This window comes from Pseudopodoces humilis, chromosome 3 (assembly GCF_049639895.1).
Source record: "Pseudopodoces humilis isolate 2021_Gansu_Grassland_sample_001 chromosome 3, ASM4963989v1, whole genome shotgun sequence".
Lineage (NCBI taxonomy): Eukaryota > Metazoa > Chordata > Aves > Passeriformes > Paridae > Pseudopodoces > Pseudopodoces humilis.
The window spans coordinates 73,845,995-73,866,834 of record NC_142202.1 but is presented as its reverse complement, the minus strand read 5'-3'; the positions used below and the strand labels follow the sequence as shown (position 1 = coordinate 73,866,834).

At 37.1% G+C, this 20,840-nt stretch overlaps 1 protein-coding gene across 3 annotated transcripts in view; it reads right to left on the bottom strand.

Annotated features, from left to right (window-relative positions):
- USP45 (ubiquitin specific peptidase 45) overlaps positions 1 to 20,840 on the bottom strand; it is a 49,811-nt gene that overhangs the window by 4,925 nt on the left and 24,046 nt on the right. For 2 of the 3 annotated variants that reach the window (XM_005518227.3, XM_014263529.2), the window contains exons 8-14: positions 19,484 to 19,614; positions 10,726 to 10,813; positions 7,460 to 7,541; positions 6,376 to 6,467; positions 4,335 to 4,391; positions 2,839 to 2,982; positions 901 to 1,570 (exon numbers count right to left, since the gene is read on the bottom strand). In XM_005518227.3, the coding sequence (XP_005518284.1) occupies positions 901 to 1,570; positions 2,839 to 2,982; positions 4,335 to 4,391; positions 6,376 to 6,467; positions 7,460 to 7,541; positions 10,726 to 10,813; positions 19,484 to 19,614 (1,264 nt within the window). Of the gene's footprint in view, positions 1 to 900; positions 1,571 to 2,838; positions 2,983 to 4,334; positions 4,392 to 6,375; positions 6,468 to 7,459; positions 7,542 to 10,725; positions 10,814 to 19,483; positions 19,615 to 20,840 lie in introns of those variants that run through there. The other variant, XM_088052543.1, reaches the window with a different exon arrangement.

Here is a 20,840-nt window from a genome sequence, read left to right as displayed (position 1 = left end):
TTAGGAAGAAAAAATAATTAATGATTAGTTGTGAATTGGTTTTCCTTTTCCATGGTGCCCATGGAACCAAGGTGTTATGTATATAGCACTTAGAGTCCAATGATGATTAAAGGAATGATTATAAAATACAAATAATTTTTCTGAATTTTCTCATGCTTAACTTTTATCTCTCCAGATATCTATAAATGCACTGCAAACATTTTTTGTTTTTATACAAACTACCTTTATTGTATTTACAAATTCTCAGAAGAGCTTAATTTTTTTATTCTTCTGAATTTCCATACATTAAAAACCCCATCCCTCCAGTCCTTCTAAAATGTTAGTTTTTCATTAAGTTGTTTTTCTTATTTGGTGAACTCTAATGGTCCACTTGAGCTATACAAGCATGGAGGAAAACATTGTCATAAGAGGGTATTTCTCTCTCATCTCCATTCTTACAAATTTTTGGAATTTTTTTTCCTCTCTTCATTACAACTCTCTTTTTTTGCCTCTTTTCCATAGGTAATTACATTACTTCCCTGAGTATGTAGGCTACTGGGGCTGAATATTACAGCATTTATTTCAAAGCTTTGAGGACTGTAAGAAACAGGAACAGCAGCAAAGTTTAGTATCGAGCAATGCACATACTCCGTTTACAGTCTTCTTTAAATTCTTTATCTTGGATAGAATAAAGATGCAAAATAAATTCTATGTTGCATTTACGATTATGTTCTAATATAAAAATTAGTTTTGTTGCCATGGCCTGATGAAGTTTTAAACTGTTATAAGCAAGCTTTGCTTGGGGAGACATTTTCTATTTAACCACAGCAGGGAGGCCCATGCTGGAGCAATGAAAGAGCAGCCAGCACGCAGGCTTTCGGAGGCAATGCTGGAAATTGTCCAGAGGTACAAGCACTTTACCTGTGGAGTTGGTTTTCTTCTGATACTTCTGTTTCCTTTCTGTGCAGCTCTCACATAAAAGCTTGTTGTTCCCCATTAAGAGCTCTACAGAGGTGAACTGGTACAGGCAGGACTGAACAGAACATTCCTTTGAGCTAGTTATGTAGCTTTGGGAAAGTGTCTGGAAAGCATTTTGAGGGTTTTGGGATAGTGAGGATTTGCCTACTGAGAACATGGAATTATTTGATAAACCTAATGCTGCATCTCCACAGCTTGATTTTTTATCTTCGTTTACAGGATCACAGAAGTTAAGCTTGGATATGGCACTGGAAATCATCTCTTCGTTGCTGTCGCTTGGCTTGTTGTGCGGCGCTTTAGGGTTTAAATGGTTGACATGAGCACCAGACACACTGCTAGGTGGGCTCAAAGGTGTTTGCTTAGAAGCACTTTCACTTTCTGAGGCTTCACTGTCTGCATCAAAGCTGCTTTCGGAGCGGCTGGCTTCCTTCTCACTGCCCTCCGTCTGGCTTCCATTGACAGCCGCCTCCGCAGAGGGGTCTTTGGAGTACAGCACACCAGAGCTACCTTCTAGCTCAAGCTTTCTGGCTTTTTCCTGCATGATAACAGGACTTCTTTCTTCTTCCTTTGAGGAAGCTTTTCTGGCAAGCCGTCTCTCATGGTTCAACTGATTCTGTAAATTATGGCATTATTAATTGCCATAAATATAAATAGAGGGGAGAAACAGGAAGCAGATTTGTAAGCAAACAAATCTTTTGAAACATGACAAATGCAAAGCAAATTATTGGGGGGTTATATTGTTTTATATTCTCCATCTCTCATGATTAAGATAGCTGATTTCCTTAAGATGTTTTTAAACTAATTTAGGATTAGGAATCTACATCCCAGTCAGCTAAGAGCATTATACTTACTGTGAGATCAATACTTCCCACAACTAATTACTTTCACTTTGTGACAGCTGTAGATGGCACATTTGAAGTGGTAGTCCCTTAATCTAATTTAAGCTTCTAAAAGGTCCTCAAGTTTAAGCTATTCCCCTGGCCTCCCATAAGAGACCATAGTTGATGAGCACCTCCAGAAAAAATGCAACTCACCTTGCAGGCATTTGTCATAGAATTGACTAAGGCATCCCTAGGAGGATGTTTGCTGATTTGAATGTTATCTAAAGTTGACTATTTTTTAATCAAGATTGCAAGAAGGAAAAAAAGTTTGCTTCCAAAGAAAACTACTCCTATAGATTTAAAAAACCAAACCCACAAAGCTGCCATAATTTTAGGTGATTTGCAAATGTTCATGACTCTTTTCTTGCCTACTTTTGTTTGGCTACTTTTGAAATGAAACAAGCAACTTTCCTTCCCCTTTTTTTTTTCCTTTATTTGAATTGGATCAAAATTCCAGTGGTACCAATGGGAATCCCTCCATTCATCTCAATAGTTTGAGTTTTAGGCCTTTTCTTCTATAACAATCAGTTTCTGCACTACTTCTTTCCATCCTTTCCTTTATTTCTACCTTGTGTCCTTTTTCTACTTCTGTCTCATTCTCTTCTCCTGTCATTCTTTTATATTTTGTACTTTATATGTTGGATTTTATACAATGCATTTATTCTCCACATGTGTTTAATGTGTTAGGACCTGATTCATAAGAGATTTTATGGCACTCAACAGAGCACAGACCCTTGCAATAGTCCCAAAAGCAACATAAATTTAAACTAGCCTGCAGATTTTTTTTCCTTATAAATGAAACCCTATAACTGAAAGCTAAATGGTTACCAATGACTGTAATTTCTCACGCTTCTAATGATGACCTGACAAGTCTATGTCAGCTATATATATACTAAAAAACTCCAATGACATGTGTCAAAATTCCCTAGAAGTTCTCAGTCACCCTAGAAACCTGAGTTAACTCAGGATGACTGGTTAGCCTGAGTATTTAAGTTCTTACCTTATCTTTTGTTAAAGTGTGTTTCTTGACAATTTTGGGTTGATTATTCAGTGTACCGATAGAAGAACAATTATACTGACCAAGATCTGCCTCCTGTACACTTTTACTTTTACCTGTTCTTCCCAAAGGCACAGGTTTTGCAACCTAAGAAATTAGACAGGAAATTAGGAAAGGCAACATATCAATTTTGTATTCCTTTGCAACCTACAGAAAAGATGAATGTAGGTGGATTTTTTTCCTTTATTTTAGAAAACAGCAACCTACATAAAACCAATTAAATGACTCCCTGAATTGTGAAATAAGACTACTTTTTAATTTTTTAAATCATAAACTCACTGTCAACTCTGAAGGTTCAACTGAAAGCCACAAGAAATAGGAATGATACAAAATTTCTGTATGTAATACAATATAAAATAATCTATTCTACTATTGTATAAGCACTTGCATAGCTGTACGAGATGTGACTTTATCAAAAGGGACACAGGTCCCCCTAAGTCAGTCCCTGGTGCAGCCTGTGACAACAGAGCTGCCACACCCCCTATCACGTTACTGGCAGCTGCACGTGTGGCCTGTAAAGGAAAGTGCTGACTATAAAGTAATGCCCATCCTCAAGTGAGTACAGAGACTGCTAAACACCCACAGAAATTGCTCTCAAACAGAACCCAAAAGTGCCCTTGTTACACATGGGAGCCAGAAAGGACAAGAGCCCAGATACTCAAAATGCTCTAAAAGCCTTAAGTCCCATAGACATCTACACTCAGTGCACCCACAAAGAATTTGTTATGAAAAAAAAAAAATGGTGTTTGGAGAAAAATACATTTTATACAGAAATAAATACTACATTAATTACTCTCCCTTAAATGTAGATGAATATATGCAGGATGGAAGAAGAACCACTCCCAACCCACCCCCACTACTCTCAAATTAAAAGCCCAAGTCCTGAAAAAACAGTTTATGCCTTCAAAGGAACACAGTTCCTCTGCAGCTAATGGAGGCAATCCATGAAATGCTGAGAACACCAGAATAAATAAATTAAAATATCCATTTTAGAAGTGTCTCATCCTGTAGGTAAACATCAGCCCTCAGGTTCTTTATATGCAAACCAATAGGTTAGAACCTGACTCTCTGGACCTCAAAAAAAAAAAAAAAAAAAAAAAAAAAAAAAAAAAAAAGGCTTACAATCATTCTGTTTATATAAGTACATGCTATTAAATTAAGCTAATCTAAGACCTATATATTCTGTGGATTACTGCAGGCATTTGATCCAAGTCTGGACTAATTTAAAGATATATGCACTTATGACATTGTATTGCCTATAAATATATATATTTATAAAGAAAATCATATAATGAATAGATGGATAACAGTACATGTATTTATGGACAAGGTTACATTTTTAGGCTTGAAATCGAAACTATGTGTATATGGATAAATATCTTCACAAGGCTATTAGAAACAATTCACTGGAAGCATATATTATATATTCTGTTTCTTACCCTCTCCTCTATTATAGGAAGTGAAAGATCAATGAAAGGTTCTTTTACTGTTGAAATCTTGAAGAAAAAGAGAAAATGCACTTAAACACAAAGAACAGTATATGGGTTTAGTACATAGCTCCCTTTATTTAATCAATGTATTATCAAAAACTATACAGCAAGCTAATTACTTACAAGAGGTATGAAACTACAATGAAGAACTTCCCACTAACTTTTAAAAAAAATTATTAAGGTAGCTCTAATTTTCTTTCTAACACCAAACAAAACTTCAGTATGGCAAGGCAAAGGGCAATGCATGTTCATCTGGACGTGAGCTGACTTGAAGCAGTGTGGTGCTCACTTTCTCTGAGCTCCAGATGGATTTTCAAGTCATGTGGGCCTCTGTGGTACCATTCTGCAGAAAGCTACCTTTTAGAGTTCCCTGATTCTGGACACTTCTGCCAGGTGTTTGAGCTGTTATGCAGCAAGGACTGGTTAATGATAGTTAAGTGACAGGTTCTAACCTCATTCTCTCAGTTAAGACTAAGTCAGTCTTACTGGTTACACTCAAAAGCTTTGTTAGATTTTTTGATACCATATACTGATTGGTAAAATAAATCAAATTACAGGGGAAAAAGGACTTGGAAAGAAAACAACCTGTTTTTTTGTACTGAGGTTTCATTTTGCCATGTAAAAGATGGAAATATCATGCAAAGCATACCTAAAGACAATCTCTTTCAGCACTTTCAATCTGCCTTTATCCCTAAGTTCCTTATGCTCTCTCCCCTGCTGTTCTCGAATTCCTTCCAAAACTGACTTATCTTACCTCGGAAAAGACTGTGAAAAACTAAACCTTAAAAAAGGAAGTAAAAATCATGTTGTGTATTTAATTTACAGTCATGCCATCAATTATTGTCTCCATGTCCCTTCTCTTGTATTTGTGACCCTGTCTTCCACCTGTGACATTTGGTATGGACTGCAAGCTTATTTTTATCTGTTGTGCTCAGGAATGTTTAGGTTCCAGTAAAACAATAAATGAGATCAAAAGCAGACAGCTCTGGTGACTTATTGCCTGGTGTGCAATGTTCAAACAGGGGTTCCTCTAAAGTGTCAGTTTGCATGAACAAACATGGATCAAAAGTATCTTGCCAGTGCAGGCAAAGGAAAATGGAGGCTAAACTCTTTCTCAAAGGGCTACGGCTAGCATATTCCCAAGTCCTGTGCAGGCAGAATATAAGGATCCAGCAAAAATAGATGAGACATGCAAAATACATACAACCTCTATTTTTTATATGGTCAAAGTTCTTCATTGGTACTAGTAGCACATTGAAGAGTAATCTACACATCACACACAGAGAAGTTTACCTGGCACTGCAGGACTGTGATTTATTTTTCAGATTGATTAATTTACTTAATCTCTATAATATGAAATAGAATGTTTTAAACCAAACACAAATGTAACATTCAATAAGAAAAGTCATGCAATTAAGATTTTTCTCTGCCAAACTTAAAAGAAAATTACAAGGATCATGAAAAGCATTTATGATGGAATGTCAGTAGTATTAATTATGAAAGGAATATACTGTTCATTAGGGTTATTATGTTAATTATAAAAAATACTTCAAAGAAAAAGAAGTAATTTTAGCATTTTCCCAATGATTCTAATTCAAAATAAGTAATTTCCAATTTTCAGGTGTATCCCAGAAGAGAAGGCAGGAGGATTTATGTCTTAAAATAGGTGTTTTGAAAATACCAAATAACTCAGTTAACATGTAACACACGTGATTATAGAATTTGGAACCTCCAGCCTTAAGTCAGATGTAAAATCAAGCCCAGTACTTGAATCCTTTTTGAATTCAAAGGATCGCTTTTCCTAGGTTTGGGAGGATAATGCTTTAAAGAAGGAATACATAATTTCAAATGAGAAAGTTTCAATAAAGGCTTGTTTTAAGAAACAAACAAACAAGTATAAAATTGGCAACACAATTTTATACTTTCAAGACAATGTAATCAAACCAGTATGTGATCTATTCCACATCAAACCAAATTCCAGAATACCTACATTTTCACATTCCTCACACATGACAGTGCTAGTCAATTCACCAACAAAGATCCTATCTATGAAGTTCATCTTCACACCCTCTCTTCCATATGCTGAAAAAACATTGCCTTTTTTAAATGTGAAAAATAACACATCCAATGCCACACTATAAGTACAACAAAATTCTTTCTAAGATATCTCATGAAAGCACAATTTTAAACATATTCAAAATGTTTTGAACACAATACAGTAACTAATACATCATATACTGTTATCTCAACTTTTAAAAATATTTTAATGAGAAGGCTCCCTTTTATCCTTCCCTTCCCCAACTTCTGTAAGAGTAATAATACTGATTATCTTAAGAAGAAGCTCTTAAAATCTCAGTTTTCTTTTGAATACATAACATTGCATTGCCTTGATATAGACACTGCAGTAAACAGAGAGATTATCACCCTTTAGAAATGGTTTTTGCAACTATAAAGCTCTAGAACATGAAACAAAATCCTTTTCTAATGCATTTTGGACAGATTTGGGAAGGACAACTTACAAAATATCTAAATCATTAGGACATCCATTAAAATAAAATCACCCAAATTAGAACTACTGAATAAACAAACACATGCAAAAAAAATAAAAAAAATAAAAAAAATAAAATAAAACTTCTTCTTTTGAAAAAAAAACTGCATTCTTTAAAAACAGCTGCCTATCTTGACATTGTAATTGTATTTAGAGTGCTCACAGTACCAGTCAACTGACAGAAATCAGTTTTATTTATGGAAAGTGGCCTCTCTAAGTATAAAGTAATTATGACTATGTAAAAAATATAGAGCAGGCTATTTTAGAAAACAAATTTAAATTCTACCTATTTTTAAGAGATGGACTGATTACCATTGGGGAGCCTTTCTCCTGGATATAATGATGCAAGTCAGCACATACTAAGCTCTCTAGACTTTAGGTACACACTAGGCGGCACTAGAGTAACACAGAATAAAGTCTGGCCATTACAGCACTTCGGATCTCCTGTTCACAATAGGCAGCTCTGAAGAAAATCGTATTTAAAGACTAGTGCAGTTTTAGAAGTTTTCAATAAAGAGTTGCATACCTTTGACTTTCCTTCTTGTTTCTTCATCTGCTGTCTTAGTAGTTGGGTTATTGAATGCTTTTAAGATACCAGTTTGTATACGCTAGAAGTAAAAATAAAACCAAGTATTTTAAGTGTAAATATTATAAAAACTAGTCATATATGATTAGACTTTATCTTATTTACATAAAATAAGCATAATTTAATATTGTAGAACTGTTGTTGTCATTCATTAAAATTGTCAAAACTACATGGGCTTAACTTTAGTAGATAATCATTCAGAAATTTCCTTTCCTTAAAAGGGAACCATCATAGGGCACTTCACAGGTTACCAAGAAACTATGAGACTTTCAGTGAACTAATGCTATCCATTTCTCACACTGGGAATGAACTTACACTGATTGACTAGAATACAAAATGCTTGGAAGGCAGCTAAGAGTCTTTCAGTACCAGACTTCAGTGACTGCATTTGAGCAGTATTTTTATCACTTCTGTTTATTTTCTAACACTGCCAATTCCAGAGGGATGTTAGAAAACTTCTTACAAATCCATGTAAATGGTATCAACATTTACTCAAAAAAAATCCTAAAAGCTATAGTTTTGAAAGAAGGATCAGAAAGAAGCAAATTCATTTATGAGTTGTAGCTGCCCCTCCAGACAGGGGGTCCTTCTCCCTGCTATTTCTCAACTCCCTGGAGGTGAAGAGATGTATTCCTGGCAGCAGAACTGCATGGGCTGGTAGAAAAGCCCAACCTCTGACATGCTGCAGAGAGAGAAGCAGGAGGATGAATCAGGTCCCCTGACTCTGCTAGCATGCATGACCTGTGCTTTCCTTTTTCCTGGCAAATATCCTGTCTCTCTGATACACAAACTCTAGTAACATGTACGAGTCTCCCTTGTTGGTGTGCAAGTGACATTTATAATTAAATACTGAAGTCACACTTAGAGCAAAATACCATTCTAAGAGACAAATGGTGATACCAAACCCTCTGTCCTAACAGGAAAAGATTAATAAATGGCTCTAGTTTCCAGGCAGCAAAGCACACTTCCAAGCCACATATCACTATAGTGTGAGGATGACAGTGTCAGAGGTTTGGTTTCCAGTTCAGACACCCATCAGACCACGTCACACTCACACTCCGACCTTAGGAGTATGTGACCTGGCTTGTGAATTAACTCCCGCTGCCCCGAGCTCAGCTTTGTTCATCTTAAAGCCAACAATATACTAAAAGGATTAATCAATAGGTAATTCATGAAGTTGAGCACCATAAATGGGTTTAGGGCCATAAGCAACCCTTTTGTTGGGATTAGCTCGTTGAACCATTTATTTAGGTCAAAGAAAGACATAGTCTTTGAATGGGCAGGGTGCTTTGGACAATGGCAGCAGACATTAATCAATTAGCAGCAGGGTTCAGCCACTTCAGGCCCCGGTGTGAAACCATCTCCAGCCCACATTGCTAAAGACAGCAGACGCTATGTCATCTTTATTGTTGTACGGCCAAGCTTTTAGCTTAAAAGTCCACTTGTGTAAGCTTTCTAACTTTTTTCCTCAGGAATATGAAAAAGTTCAGCACTGGTGTCAGATACAAACACAAAACCATACAGAACAGGCAAAAGTGTAACAGGATTTTTAGTTAGCTCCCAAAACTAGTGCTGTGTCATGTACTATATGTATTTCTCATCAAAATTAAGGGTTTAAAAACAACTAATCCTGACAGGCATAGGAAAGCAGGGATGACCAGGCTCCTGCCTGTGCCCAGCTGGTTGTCTGCCATCTACGGACCTGAAACATGGGATAATTTAAAAAAACACAGGGGGAGAGAGGGGGAAAGAGCTTTTACTAGTACTGTCGGTGGCAGAGCACCCCGAGGTGATAAAAGATATGTTTGCAGTCATGCACCATTAGGGCAGCAGTGGGATGTAATTGCAGGACAGGGTGGCACCCACGTCTCCCTGCCTGGTGATGGAGTGGCAGAAATACTGCCCAAAAATCACCATAAATTCTTACCAACTTCCACCATTCTTTTTAGGTAGGTACTGTAGCTGTCACTGCTCTCTAATAATAAGTGATTCAAAAGGCAAATGCTAATGTAGGTTATTGCAATGATGGTACATCCACTGGTGAAGCTGACAGGAGACTGACTTGAGGGGAAAGCACAAGCACCTCCTGGAGAAGCAGCTTAGTTCTTGTAATAATCCTGTGTGATTGTAACGTGATGTAATAATCCTTTCTGTAACATCTCCTTTGTCAAGAAAACATAGTTTTCACCTTTTATTACATAAAAATCAAAAAATAAAATAATAAAAGTTTCCCTCTGCTGCAAAAACATGACAACTGTTTTCTAACTGAAGTCAGCTGCTTCTATTGTGTGCCATGTTCAAGACATCATTTTCTAAGCATGAGTGGTAAGGTTTAACTGCTTCTTCTTCCAGTTCAGTTCTGTTTATAATCAAGAATGCTTACAAGACCAATAAATATTAGGATTCTGGCAGGATGGGGATTTGTTCAGCTCTACTCTAGTGCCAGAAGCCAGGCTCAGACACAGCTTTACATCTTATCTGTGAGATAATTCAGCTCAAGATCACGACATTCATCAGGTTACTAAACGAAAGGGAAGAGGAAATACTCTTGTCAACACAAGATTTAAGCCCTTCCTTTAGAGGAGGCCTAGAAAAGGCTATTTACCACAAAGTATCATCTGAAAAGAAGGGTCCAAGACTAAGTTAGACAGATTCAATCTGATATGGTCAAAATAGGAAGCACAAATAATGAAGGAAAAGACATCCAAAAACACTCACACAGGGACATTTTCAATATAACACACTGCTTCTACTGCTTCATGTACTTGGGTGTAGATTTTAAGCAAAGAAAAAATGCGTATATATAATAACTATGGGTAGACCCATAGCTATGAACTGCTAATTTTTGTTCCAAAGCTTTAAAATTCACTTTGTCAGCTAATGCAGAGGTCCTACCTTTACTTTCTTTACGTCTCAGATGTTTTATTTTTCCACCTGTTCATTTTTTTAAAGGCAAACAACTTGAATTCCTAAAACTCTCATTTTCTACTTACCTTATTCCTACTGCTAACTGAAACTTTGATTCCAATCAACTATTTTAACTCAACATGAACATAATGAAATATCTTTTTAAAAAATTATTTTTCTCAAGATAATGAAAATAGACACTCCTACTTCATTGACTACATCTTTAAAACATTGGGAACATGAAGAACAGTGAAGCAATGACTACTAGTTCACTTTTAAAAGATACACAAAGACATTACTTTTGTCTCCTCAATCCTGATTGCATCCAACAGATAGTGAAGAAGCTCCTGGCTGTCCTGCTGCTGGAACCCCTTAAATCGAGGAGCCCTATGAAAGAAACAGTAAAGAATTTTAAATTATCTTGGGAGATTCTTAACAAGACAGTGTCAACATCACACACTTGTTGAATACTGGGGTATAAATAGGTACAATCCCTGCAGAACTTCATGGGGCTTTAGGAAGCTCCTGGTGCAGCAGGCAATTTTGCCAACAAGGCTGCACTTTAATCTAGGTTGCAGTTTGATTCTACAGAGTATAGCTTGACTAAAATACAGATTTGCCAATGGAGTCTCATCCATGCTAGCAGACCTCTCCTGACAGACTAAACCAGTACTTCTATATCATCAGTGATTCTCAATGTCATGGAAGAGAGAGAAAGATTTTCCAAGTGCATGACCTCCTTTGTTATCTCATCCTTTTCTCAATCAAGGAGACATCTCAAATGTGCATAAACAGTCCTTTTAGATCACCAGCAGCATCTGCATCACCCTCAGAAGCCAGAAGAGAAAAAACATCTATTTCTGACTATGCTCCCATTTACACTGGTGATCTTTTAGACAACTGCACAGGGGTAATGTTGGATCACTTCTGAGACAGCCATTCAGTAGCATCAATCACTACTATTCAAGAATTGTTGAATTCTTTTTTTAGTATTCACAGCATTTAAATGTACTCCAAATATCATATTTTTCAGGCAGAGATTACATAGAAATTAGAAAAAATAAACCTATGAGTATATGGATAGATCCTTAAGGTGCTCTCCTTGCCACAGCCAGAAGGCTTCTAATAAACAGTTTGCATCTTTTCAAGATCTTGCGACCTCAAATGAGTGAACAGTATTTACTATTAACATATCTCTATTCACTATTTAAACTGTAACTGACTGTCCAAACCATACCTTTCTTGGCAGGTTACGCTTTAGATCTTTAATTACAGTCTTGAACTACTTAAACTAAAACGAGATTCCACAGAATCACAAGGAGTTGGAAGAGACCATTGGAGGTCACCTGAGCCAACCTCCCTGCACAAGCAGGGTCTCCTAGGGCAAGTTACTCAGGATTGCAACAGGTAGGTTTCTGAATTTCCAGTAATGCCACCAAATGGCAGGTGTGACTCTTGCTGCAGACTGAGGTGAGTACATGCAGGCCTGACCACGTGCACCCCTTCCAAAACCTGCACAGGGGACAACTGGATTAGCACAGCTCAAACAGGAATTTTATCAAACTGGCAGGGCAGCCAGAAAAACCAACCACTCACTCAGCTCTTCAATTTTACTAAATACACATCAAACCAGTTTTCACTCTGAGCTGTGGATTGCATGCTGTGGCTAGCCAGTACACAGAGCTGCAAATACACATCGGTATTTCCCCGGCACAATGATCTCACTTGCCCAAGCAAAGCTCTTCAGCTGTTCACGGTTCCGAGGGTTAGTGAGGCTTCCATCTCACTCACACACTAAAGCTTCTCAGATTTGCCTTAGAAGTTTGTGCTCATGGAGAGGAGAAATTAAAGGTGATCAGAAAAGACCCCAGATGTGCAACACGCCTACAAGAGTAAAATGTAAAGCTGGGCAAAGTGTCAAAACGCCAAGTCAGGGCACAGCAGACATGGGCTACAGGCAGGATAGAGATACAGGGGTCTCAGCTTTGAGCTGCTCCCTGGAGGCACCTTGAGGTGTAACTGGAGAAGGATTGAAGGTGACAACGCAGAGATCTAAGGTCAGTGCCTAAAATTAAATGGAGCAAATCTGGACCTGCATATGCAAAACAACATGTTCACATTTACAAATAAGATACTTTCATATTTGCGCTTCTTATCTAGTTTTTGAAACAAAGTTGACAATATCCTGAGTTAAAAATTATTTAATGATACTACTGTACTGTAAGGCTTACTATAAAATCTGGAATTGGTAGTGGGTGACTTCTTTAAGCATTCTTTTGAAAACTAATTTTTTTTTTATGAACAAGGAAACCTCAAAAAATTAATTTCAAATTTAAAAAATTGAAATAATCTTAAAAATTAAATATTTTGCTTAATATGCCTAAAATGTCATATTTTTTCTATTAAAATCACATGTTTTATTTCTAATAAATTTGATTATAAATCGCAAATACTTTATGAAAAGCACTGAACTTTTATTTTGGCTCCACTAAAACAGTCAATATACATTAAAAAAATAAATAACATATGTAGCTGCATGCATGCACAGTTTCACTTTTCAATTCACTAAAACATTCTCTCACTGAATGTCCACAAATCTGAAAAAAACCCAGATGCCAAAATCAGTTCAATTCTGAGAAATCTGGTTACTAAGCCACAGTATTATCATTAATTTATAAGAAATTTCTTCTTTTCCTGAGGCAGTGAGACCAATGAGTATGTTCAGCCCATCTCCTCCAGTACAGGCACATTAACAGTTCCAGTATAGCAAGAAAACCTTCCACATACACATGTTCTGGATCCTGATACTAATAGGGATTTAATTAATTTTTGGTAACAAAGGCAGGATCCCTGAAAGGGGAAGGGAAGAAATAAAAGGAAGAAAAATTAATAAATACTTGACAAAGGAGCAAGCAAAAACTCCATCACTGTTACAGGAGGGTTTTTTTCACTGCATAGACACCTCACAAAATTAAGCCTTTAATGCAAATAAGGAAAAGTCCCACACATACTTGTTGTTACTGCAGTGTAACCTACCATTGATGAGTATACAAAAACCATTTCAGGTGAAAATTAGTTTAGTAATTTATATTCCAAAGTAAAATAATTTACCTGCATGTTCCACACAGCTTTTTTAGCTTAAATTAGAGAGGAAAAAATTAATTCAGCCATGGAAGTTTTTCATTTTGGTTTGTTTTGGGTTTTCTTCATTTTATTAGAACACAGTGCATTTACAAGTACAGGATTAATTAGGCTTCTCAGGGCCTGTACTAAATCTATATGCCTGATTTTAATGGAAACAAGGATGATGGGAATGAAACAGATGCCACTTTAAAAGTGAAGTGGCAGGGAAAGTGACTTGTAAAGAGTCCCTGTAAGGTTGAGTCATTTACTTGGACTGACAAATAATGTCATTGTTAACACTGCTTAAAACATATTTAATCTGTCATTTGTGTACAAAGCATGCTATGTAATGTTGCATATAATTCTAAATATCTCATCTTCTGTGGAAAACATTTTAAATTAGTGCATTTGTTTTGAGGGGGAACTACAAGAGGAAACAAAAAAGCAACTCTAAGAAGAAAGGGGAGAATTTCACACCTTACAATGCATTTACTGGAAACTTCCTACATTTATAAACCAGTATGAGAGAAGAAAAAGGAATTAATCCATGCTGATACACAGAAATCTGACAACTAAAAGATGTGTGCTCTCGTCTCCTTGAAAATATGCTTCAAGCAATATCCTTGGCAAAAGTGGGGGACTTGGAGATGGTTGGTTGAGTTGACCGCTCACAGATGTGCTGACATATGGAAGCCAGTGCCAATGCGATACAACCTGTTGTACAGTGTCAGCAGGATAATGACAGAACAGGTTGAACTCCTGCTAATGGCCATAAGTGGTGAAGGACAACTGTGACATCTTATCTACCCTCTCGCTGCTCATCTGGAGACCAGTTGTAATTGCTTGATTGTCAGTTAAAGAAATACTTTTCATGAAGATCTACTTCCTAGAATGCTGCAATAACAAAAACTACATAGTATTACAAAGAAAAAAAAACTAATAGTTTTAATTCCTGTATTATATTCATTTGAGAGAAATTAAGCTATGCATTAAAAGCAGGACTGAGATACAATTAAAGTAATTCAATCATACTGCACAGAGCTGACATACTTTCACTGTCTCTATTAAAAATCTCCAAAATCATCCTTTCAAGAATTACTATTTGTGCAGAAGATAGCCTAATACCTTGGAAAACTCTAGAAACAACAATAAGCAAATAGAAATAACAATAACCTGGAAACAGAAAACAGAAGATGCTATTTGATTTTCTCCATAAGGCAACATGCACAGGAATCCTTTAATGCAGTACATACACTACAGAGTTCTGCCTGGTAGGAGGTGCCTGGGAGGAGCCCAACCAAACATGGGCTTCCCTCCACATGTAAGTAAAAGATAACACCAGGCACTACTGCACTATCTCAAGGGCATGGTTAGACAGCAGTAAACTCTCCTTTGGAGGTACTGGCCCATCTATTTCATCTCGCCTTCCCCCAAAAGGGAAAATGAGATGCCTCTACTTTCTTGCAATGCACCAGATCTATTTCTTCCTTTATGCCCTGCTGAGGCTTCCAACAGCACTCTGCTCTGAGAGCTAGTTCCATAGGTTAGCCCTATAAAATGTTTAAAAAACTCTTTTTTTTTTTTTCCCCCAGCTCTAAATCTACTTCACAGACAGCTCCTTGAACTCTTATGAGGGCAATTAAAGAAGCACAGATAATTTATAATTTATCATTCATTGTCTTCTCTTGCTGTCATGTCTTCATGCTCTCTCCTGCCTAAACTCCTAATATTCAAGTCCCTGTTGACATAAAGGCTTCCTATTTTTGTTACCCCTCCCTAAATTCTGGTTAACCCAAATGGAGAATACACTGCCAATGTACCTAATAAAATTACTGGTTTTCTTCTTCATTTTAGCTATAAGCTCTGCTTATGCGGCTAACCAATACCACACACTGAAAATATATATGTGTGTTCTCCAAAATGCTATACAGGTCTTCCTCCTGAGCAGAGGTGAACATAAAGCTCAAGAACACATGCAGATGATTGCTGCCAACACACACTTTTACATGCAAATTGTCTACTTTGCACTCATAAACTTGTTCCTAAAATTATGAAAACTCTAACAAAGTTTGCTGAAAAAACCAGACACGTAATCTCTCAACTGCCGCTGCCCAGAGAAACTGTAATCTCCTCTCTCAGAGCTCCTCAACGTGACACAGCACCACCAGCAAGGCACATGGAGGCATGACAATGACACAAAATAATTCATAACTACTGCTCAAGGAAACATAAATTGTGTGTTCTGCTGCTACTATACGCAAATGGTAAAAGTCAAATGGGGAAAATAAGTAGGCAAAAAATCTTTTCTAAGAAGATATTTTTCCTTAAGCAGTATTATTTCAAAAGAAAAGGCTCAAAAAGACTCCTTAATTAATGAGAAAAATCCTGTTTCCTTTATCTCATGTATCTTGTATAACATTACCTCAGCTTTCCTTAGCATTTCATCTCAGAAGTGATAAACACGTAATTGTTCAGGTTTCCCCCCCAAAGCTATTGTTCTGTTAATATCAACAGTCCTAACCACACATGACTTCCATTCTGCCAGTCCCACCTCTGCCTTCAGTTCTGCTTTCTGCACATGAGAAGGAAGGATGAATAGTCTTTGGAGAAGGAAGACCCGTGTAGATTTTGTGAACACCAATAAAATCTTTGTTAGGGAAGTATTTTTTCCTGCATGGTAATGTAGCAATAAAATACCTCTATTAATATTAATGGAAGTTTGAAGCAGCTAAATTTTGTAACTCCTTTCTGGACTCATCACTTACATGCTTCAACATTTACTTGCTATACAAAACTAAGCTTTCTTCCACCAATAAAATTATTCAATCATAACAAATAAAGGAAATAAAATTGATGTCCTCTTAATACATCAGTGTTGCATTAGTCACTAAGTCTCCAGATAAGTCAGAAGTCTGCAGTCCTGATATTCAGCATAGTGGAAAACCAACAGAAGGGCCCCGTAGCTATGCTCACAATCTGTCCTGCAAAACATCTGACAGCTGCAACACTAACAAAATTAACAGTGGATGAATTAGTACCAGACGCTAAACAGTTGCTATAGAAAGACTCATCCACTTCTTTTCTTCTTCTCCCCTTCTTCAACCTGGCTACTCCACCACTTGATAAAATTAACACTTGGTATCATTTTTTTCTTTTATTATTCAATTAAAAAAAAAGAGCACCACAAATGTCCTTTCATACACAAGATTATGAACTTCATACCATGATTTCCTCAGACTCTTAAAGAAGCAGTTTGCAGTTGAAAATGACTATTCCAGTTCTTACTGCTTCTGAGCAGTGAAAGTATATCCACTTGCAGGTTTTGGGATCCCACTCAGGGATATGCCAGAGCTGCAGCTGAACAAGGCAGTGTCTGCGCCCTTTTCTATTCTATACTATCTGTACAATCTCCTTCATAAATTCTTTACTGAGGAAAGGTATGGTGATCTACTGTATACTTGCACTGAGACAGAAAGAGCTGTGATGGGGAAAGAATGAATTAAAAAAAAAAAAAAAAGAAAAAGAAAAAGAGGTTGCTACTGGAGTCAGCAAACTTTCATGTAATATATATAAACCCAAAGCATTACTATCAGAATAGTAATGCCCTTCCCCAGGTCCTTCTCCCAGATACTTGTATCAGTGTAGTTCTTCCTTTTACATATTCATCCTGTCATCTCTAGGAAACTTGTTGTCTGAACTTTGCTTGTTGAATAAAAAGAGTTTGTGCTAAAGCAACATGAAGACCACAACTAGTGCCTGCCTCTGGGATTACTTCATTAGCACAACCTCTTGGCAGCATTCAAGAAGTAGTTTTACAGAGAACACTGCAGTAACACAGACTTCTTCCTACCTGAAACTCCTGCAATATTGCCCTTCTCTCTCTTGCATTTCAACTTTGATGAAAAACAGAAAGTCAACTTAAAAAAAAATAAAAAGGCTTTGTAAACATGGCATGACAGAACACTGCATTCATACTGTTAAAGCTAATAAATAATACATATATTCAGTTTGCAAAGATAAAGATTTCCCATTCTCCTACTTTTACCAGTGCACACTGCTGAATTTTCTGAAACCGTCTCTTTCTTGCTTGTGTCACCAACAACGAGAAAACAATCCAAAGACCAAAACCCTCTGTCATACCTGTCCAGCACCTTACTGCCCCATAACATCTAACTTCTCACTAATAGGATGTGGCTGACACTTTAGTTGTTTGTTGATAGCAGAGCTAGTAAAGAATTTGTATCTAAGTGGTGTTTGCAAAGATAATAAAAGTAACAAAAGTAAGAAGTAGGGATGAAGGCAAGAGGTGGTAGGACCTGGCAGATACATGGCTAAGCAGCAAAAGTCTACTGACTACATTTAAAATGCTTCTATTTTAGCTGCCATTTAAGTGTATGCACATCTTAATGATCAAAAGACAACAAAAAAAGAACAACTAGATAGCTGAGATTTAATACTAACATCGCTTGATGTCTACACAAATCCACACAGAGCAGACACAAAATACCTGTTACTTCTAAAATTACCGTGCCATCTCTCTCAAGTGCACAGCATTGTGATTATTTCACAATGAATTTGCTACGGTGGGCTTCAAAACATATTTTACATCGTTTCTTCACTTCAATTCTTAATACTCACTGGGAAAAAAAACTACTATTGTTATTTAATAATTTTCCTTCAATTTCTCAGCCAACTTTAATTCTTACACTCACATCTTTGAGACAGCTTTGAAACACAAAGAGGAGTAAGAAAACAATATAGTTTTCCTTCCTATATATTTTTCTTCCAGGTAGATAATGCTAAACAAAGAATATTGCTGTTTGACTCAAAAATGCTGTAAGGTAACACTCATTTCATTTTACAGATCAAAAGAATCAAAAGGAAGACAAGTACAATAGAAAAAATACAATATTAGATTTCTGAAGGTGAATTTTGAGGATAAAGGAAAGGAAATTACTTATTTCTTTACAGAAGTAAATTGTCCCTGCTCTATTCTAAAAGCTTTTGTTTCTTTCTACCATATTTTAAATCCATTCCTGCTCAGTAAGGTTGTCCTGGAACTCCATGGTAGAAGGCTGCAACTTTCTGTCTAACTCTTGTGCTACAGAATGCTTAAAGTTCCATGGAATAATACTGTATAAAATAAATTATCATACAACATTATTCTTTTTTAAATATGAGATTCATATACACCATCCTACAATTACTATGCTTCTACAGATTCTGTTACTAGTAAGTCAATAATTAAATATTTGTATCAACTTTTAAGTAGGTCTTCTACAGGTGTTTTAAAAAGCAAGATTGTTTGCATCATAATTTAAAGTACCTACAAAGCACCACTGTAAACATTTTCCACACCAAGAAACAGGAGTTTCTTTAGGGCTTGTAAGCTCTTTACAATCTGGAGCCATATGCCATTTCAGTACTGCTTCAAGTCCTTACTTGTTAGACCCTTTTTAATTTTGAATTGATGCCAAGGTTGGACATCATAGCAGATATTCCCATTTAAAATCTTATTTTTTTTTTACAAAATACCTACACACACATTGTGCTACTTTGTGCACTACTTCGTAGTGTTAGCATGGCTTTATGCTAACAAACAACAAAACCTGGAAGGTAGTCCTATTTTGTAGTCCTATTTTCTTCAGTTTTACCATGCCCTCTTCTGCTCCCTCACACTCAGTTCGAAGCCTGTTGCATGTCCACGGTTATGAACTGGGCCACACATTACGGGAAGAGCAGGTACAACTCTGAAGTGCAACAAGGAGTCGTTCAACATTAAAACATGAAGAAGCTGTTTTCTGGACTGCCTGGTAAAAATCTAAGTGGTTTTTTTTAGAAAGTACAATAGACATTGCACACTTAAAAACACATCACTGGAAACTAAAATTTAAAAAAATAAGTGAAAGATGAGCTTGAGGACACAATACATACTTTTGACAAAGCTGGCTGAACAGCACTTTTGGAGACAGAGGACCTTTTCCCGCCTCCCTCATGCTGTGAAGGAACAAGAACATTGCTGAAGTCAGAGGTCCTGGGCTGGACAGGCTTACCACCAAAGGATCCTTCAAAAACAAAGGTAAATTACACATCAGATTTCAAAAGTAATGACACAAGACCTATTTCAAGTTACTAGATGTGTGATAAAGAGCAATATAACTTTCAGTCTTAAGAGTGTTCCAGGGTGTTTTTTTCTAAATGCTGATGTCACCCATTTGATTGAAATAAATAATAAGTCTGTTCTTAAATTAAGCAGTAATAGTTGCAAAACCAAACAATTTTTGGTGGTAACCAATAGCTTTGGAAACAGGCATGTCAATGAGCCATTCTGGTTCTCACAAAAATACACAACCTTTTTATTACCTGCTTTACCCTACTCCCACATGCACTGAAATTCATCTGGAGAGACAACCCAGCTGACCACCTCGGTAGGCCAACGTAAGATTGTGCTCAGTGGCTCTCTGTTACCCAAGCTTAGGAACAGAATCCAGCTTCTCTGATCTGTGAGCCACACACTGAAATTCCCACACATCTGACAGCCACGGAAACACACCCTGCTCCTCCACAAACCAGGTGCTGTGAAGGTACCAGCAGTGGTTCACAGCAAGAGCTGATGGCAGATCCCACACATCCCCCTGTGGCACTGGGAGACAGGCACAGGGTGCATCCTGTACAGCTCCTCTTGGTATGATGTTCACCCCAACCAGCATGTTCTGGGTCTGGAAGGATCCAGCCAGGAGCCAATCAAGCCAATTTTAAAGCAGAAGACAGTGCTACACTGCTTACACACCACGTGCCGCAATGACCACAGACCACCAGCTTTCCCTAACATGCTCCAAGGTTTGTATGTGCCCACAGTGCTCCCTACTAGCTGACCTGAGTCTCAGAAAAACAGATTACAAGTGCCAGACAAGCACTTGGAGAGGGTGCCTTGTCCAGAAAGCAGATCAACACAAAACATAAGCACTATGGATACACATAGAAATAAAGTATTTGCTTTATATGCACTATCAAAAGGTGGGAAAAGGCCCCTTCCCAAGCAAGAAGCTGCAGGCTTCTACACTAGTAATAATTAGACTACTGCAGCCCTCTTATTTTGCACTGGCATACAATGACCAGAAAACACAGTCTACTCCAAAGACCTTATTTACATTTTAAGCACTGTCATGAAACAAAAAAAAAAATCTTTCAACCTCATGGCTGTGCAAGTTACACATCAAGCATAAGCCAACACCCCACTGGCTTGCTAAGCCTTCAGGCAAAAACAAGCTCCAGACCTCTGCTGTGGCTC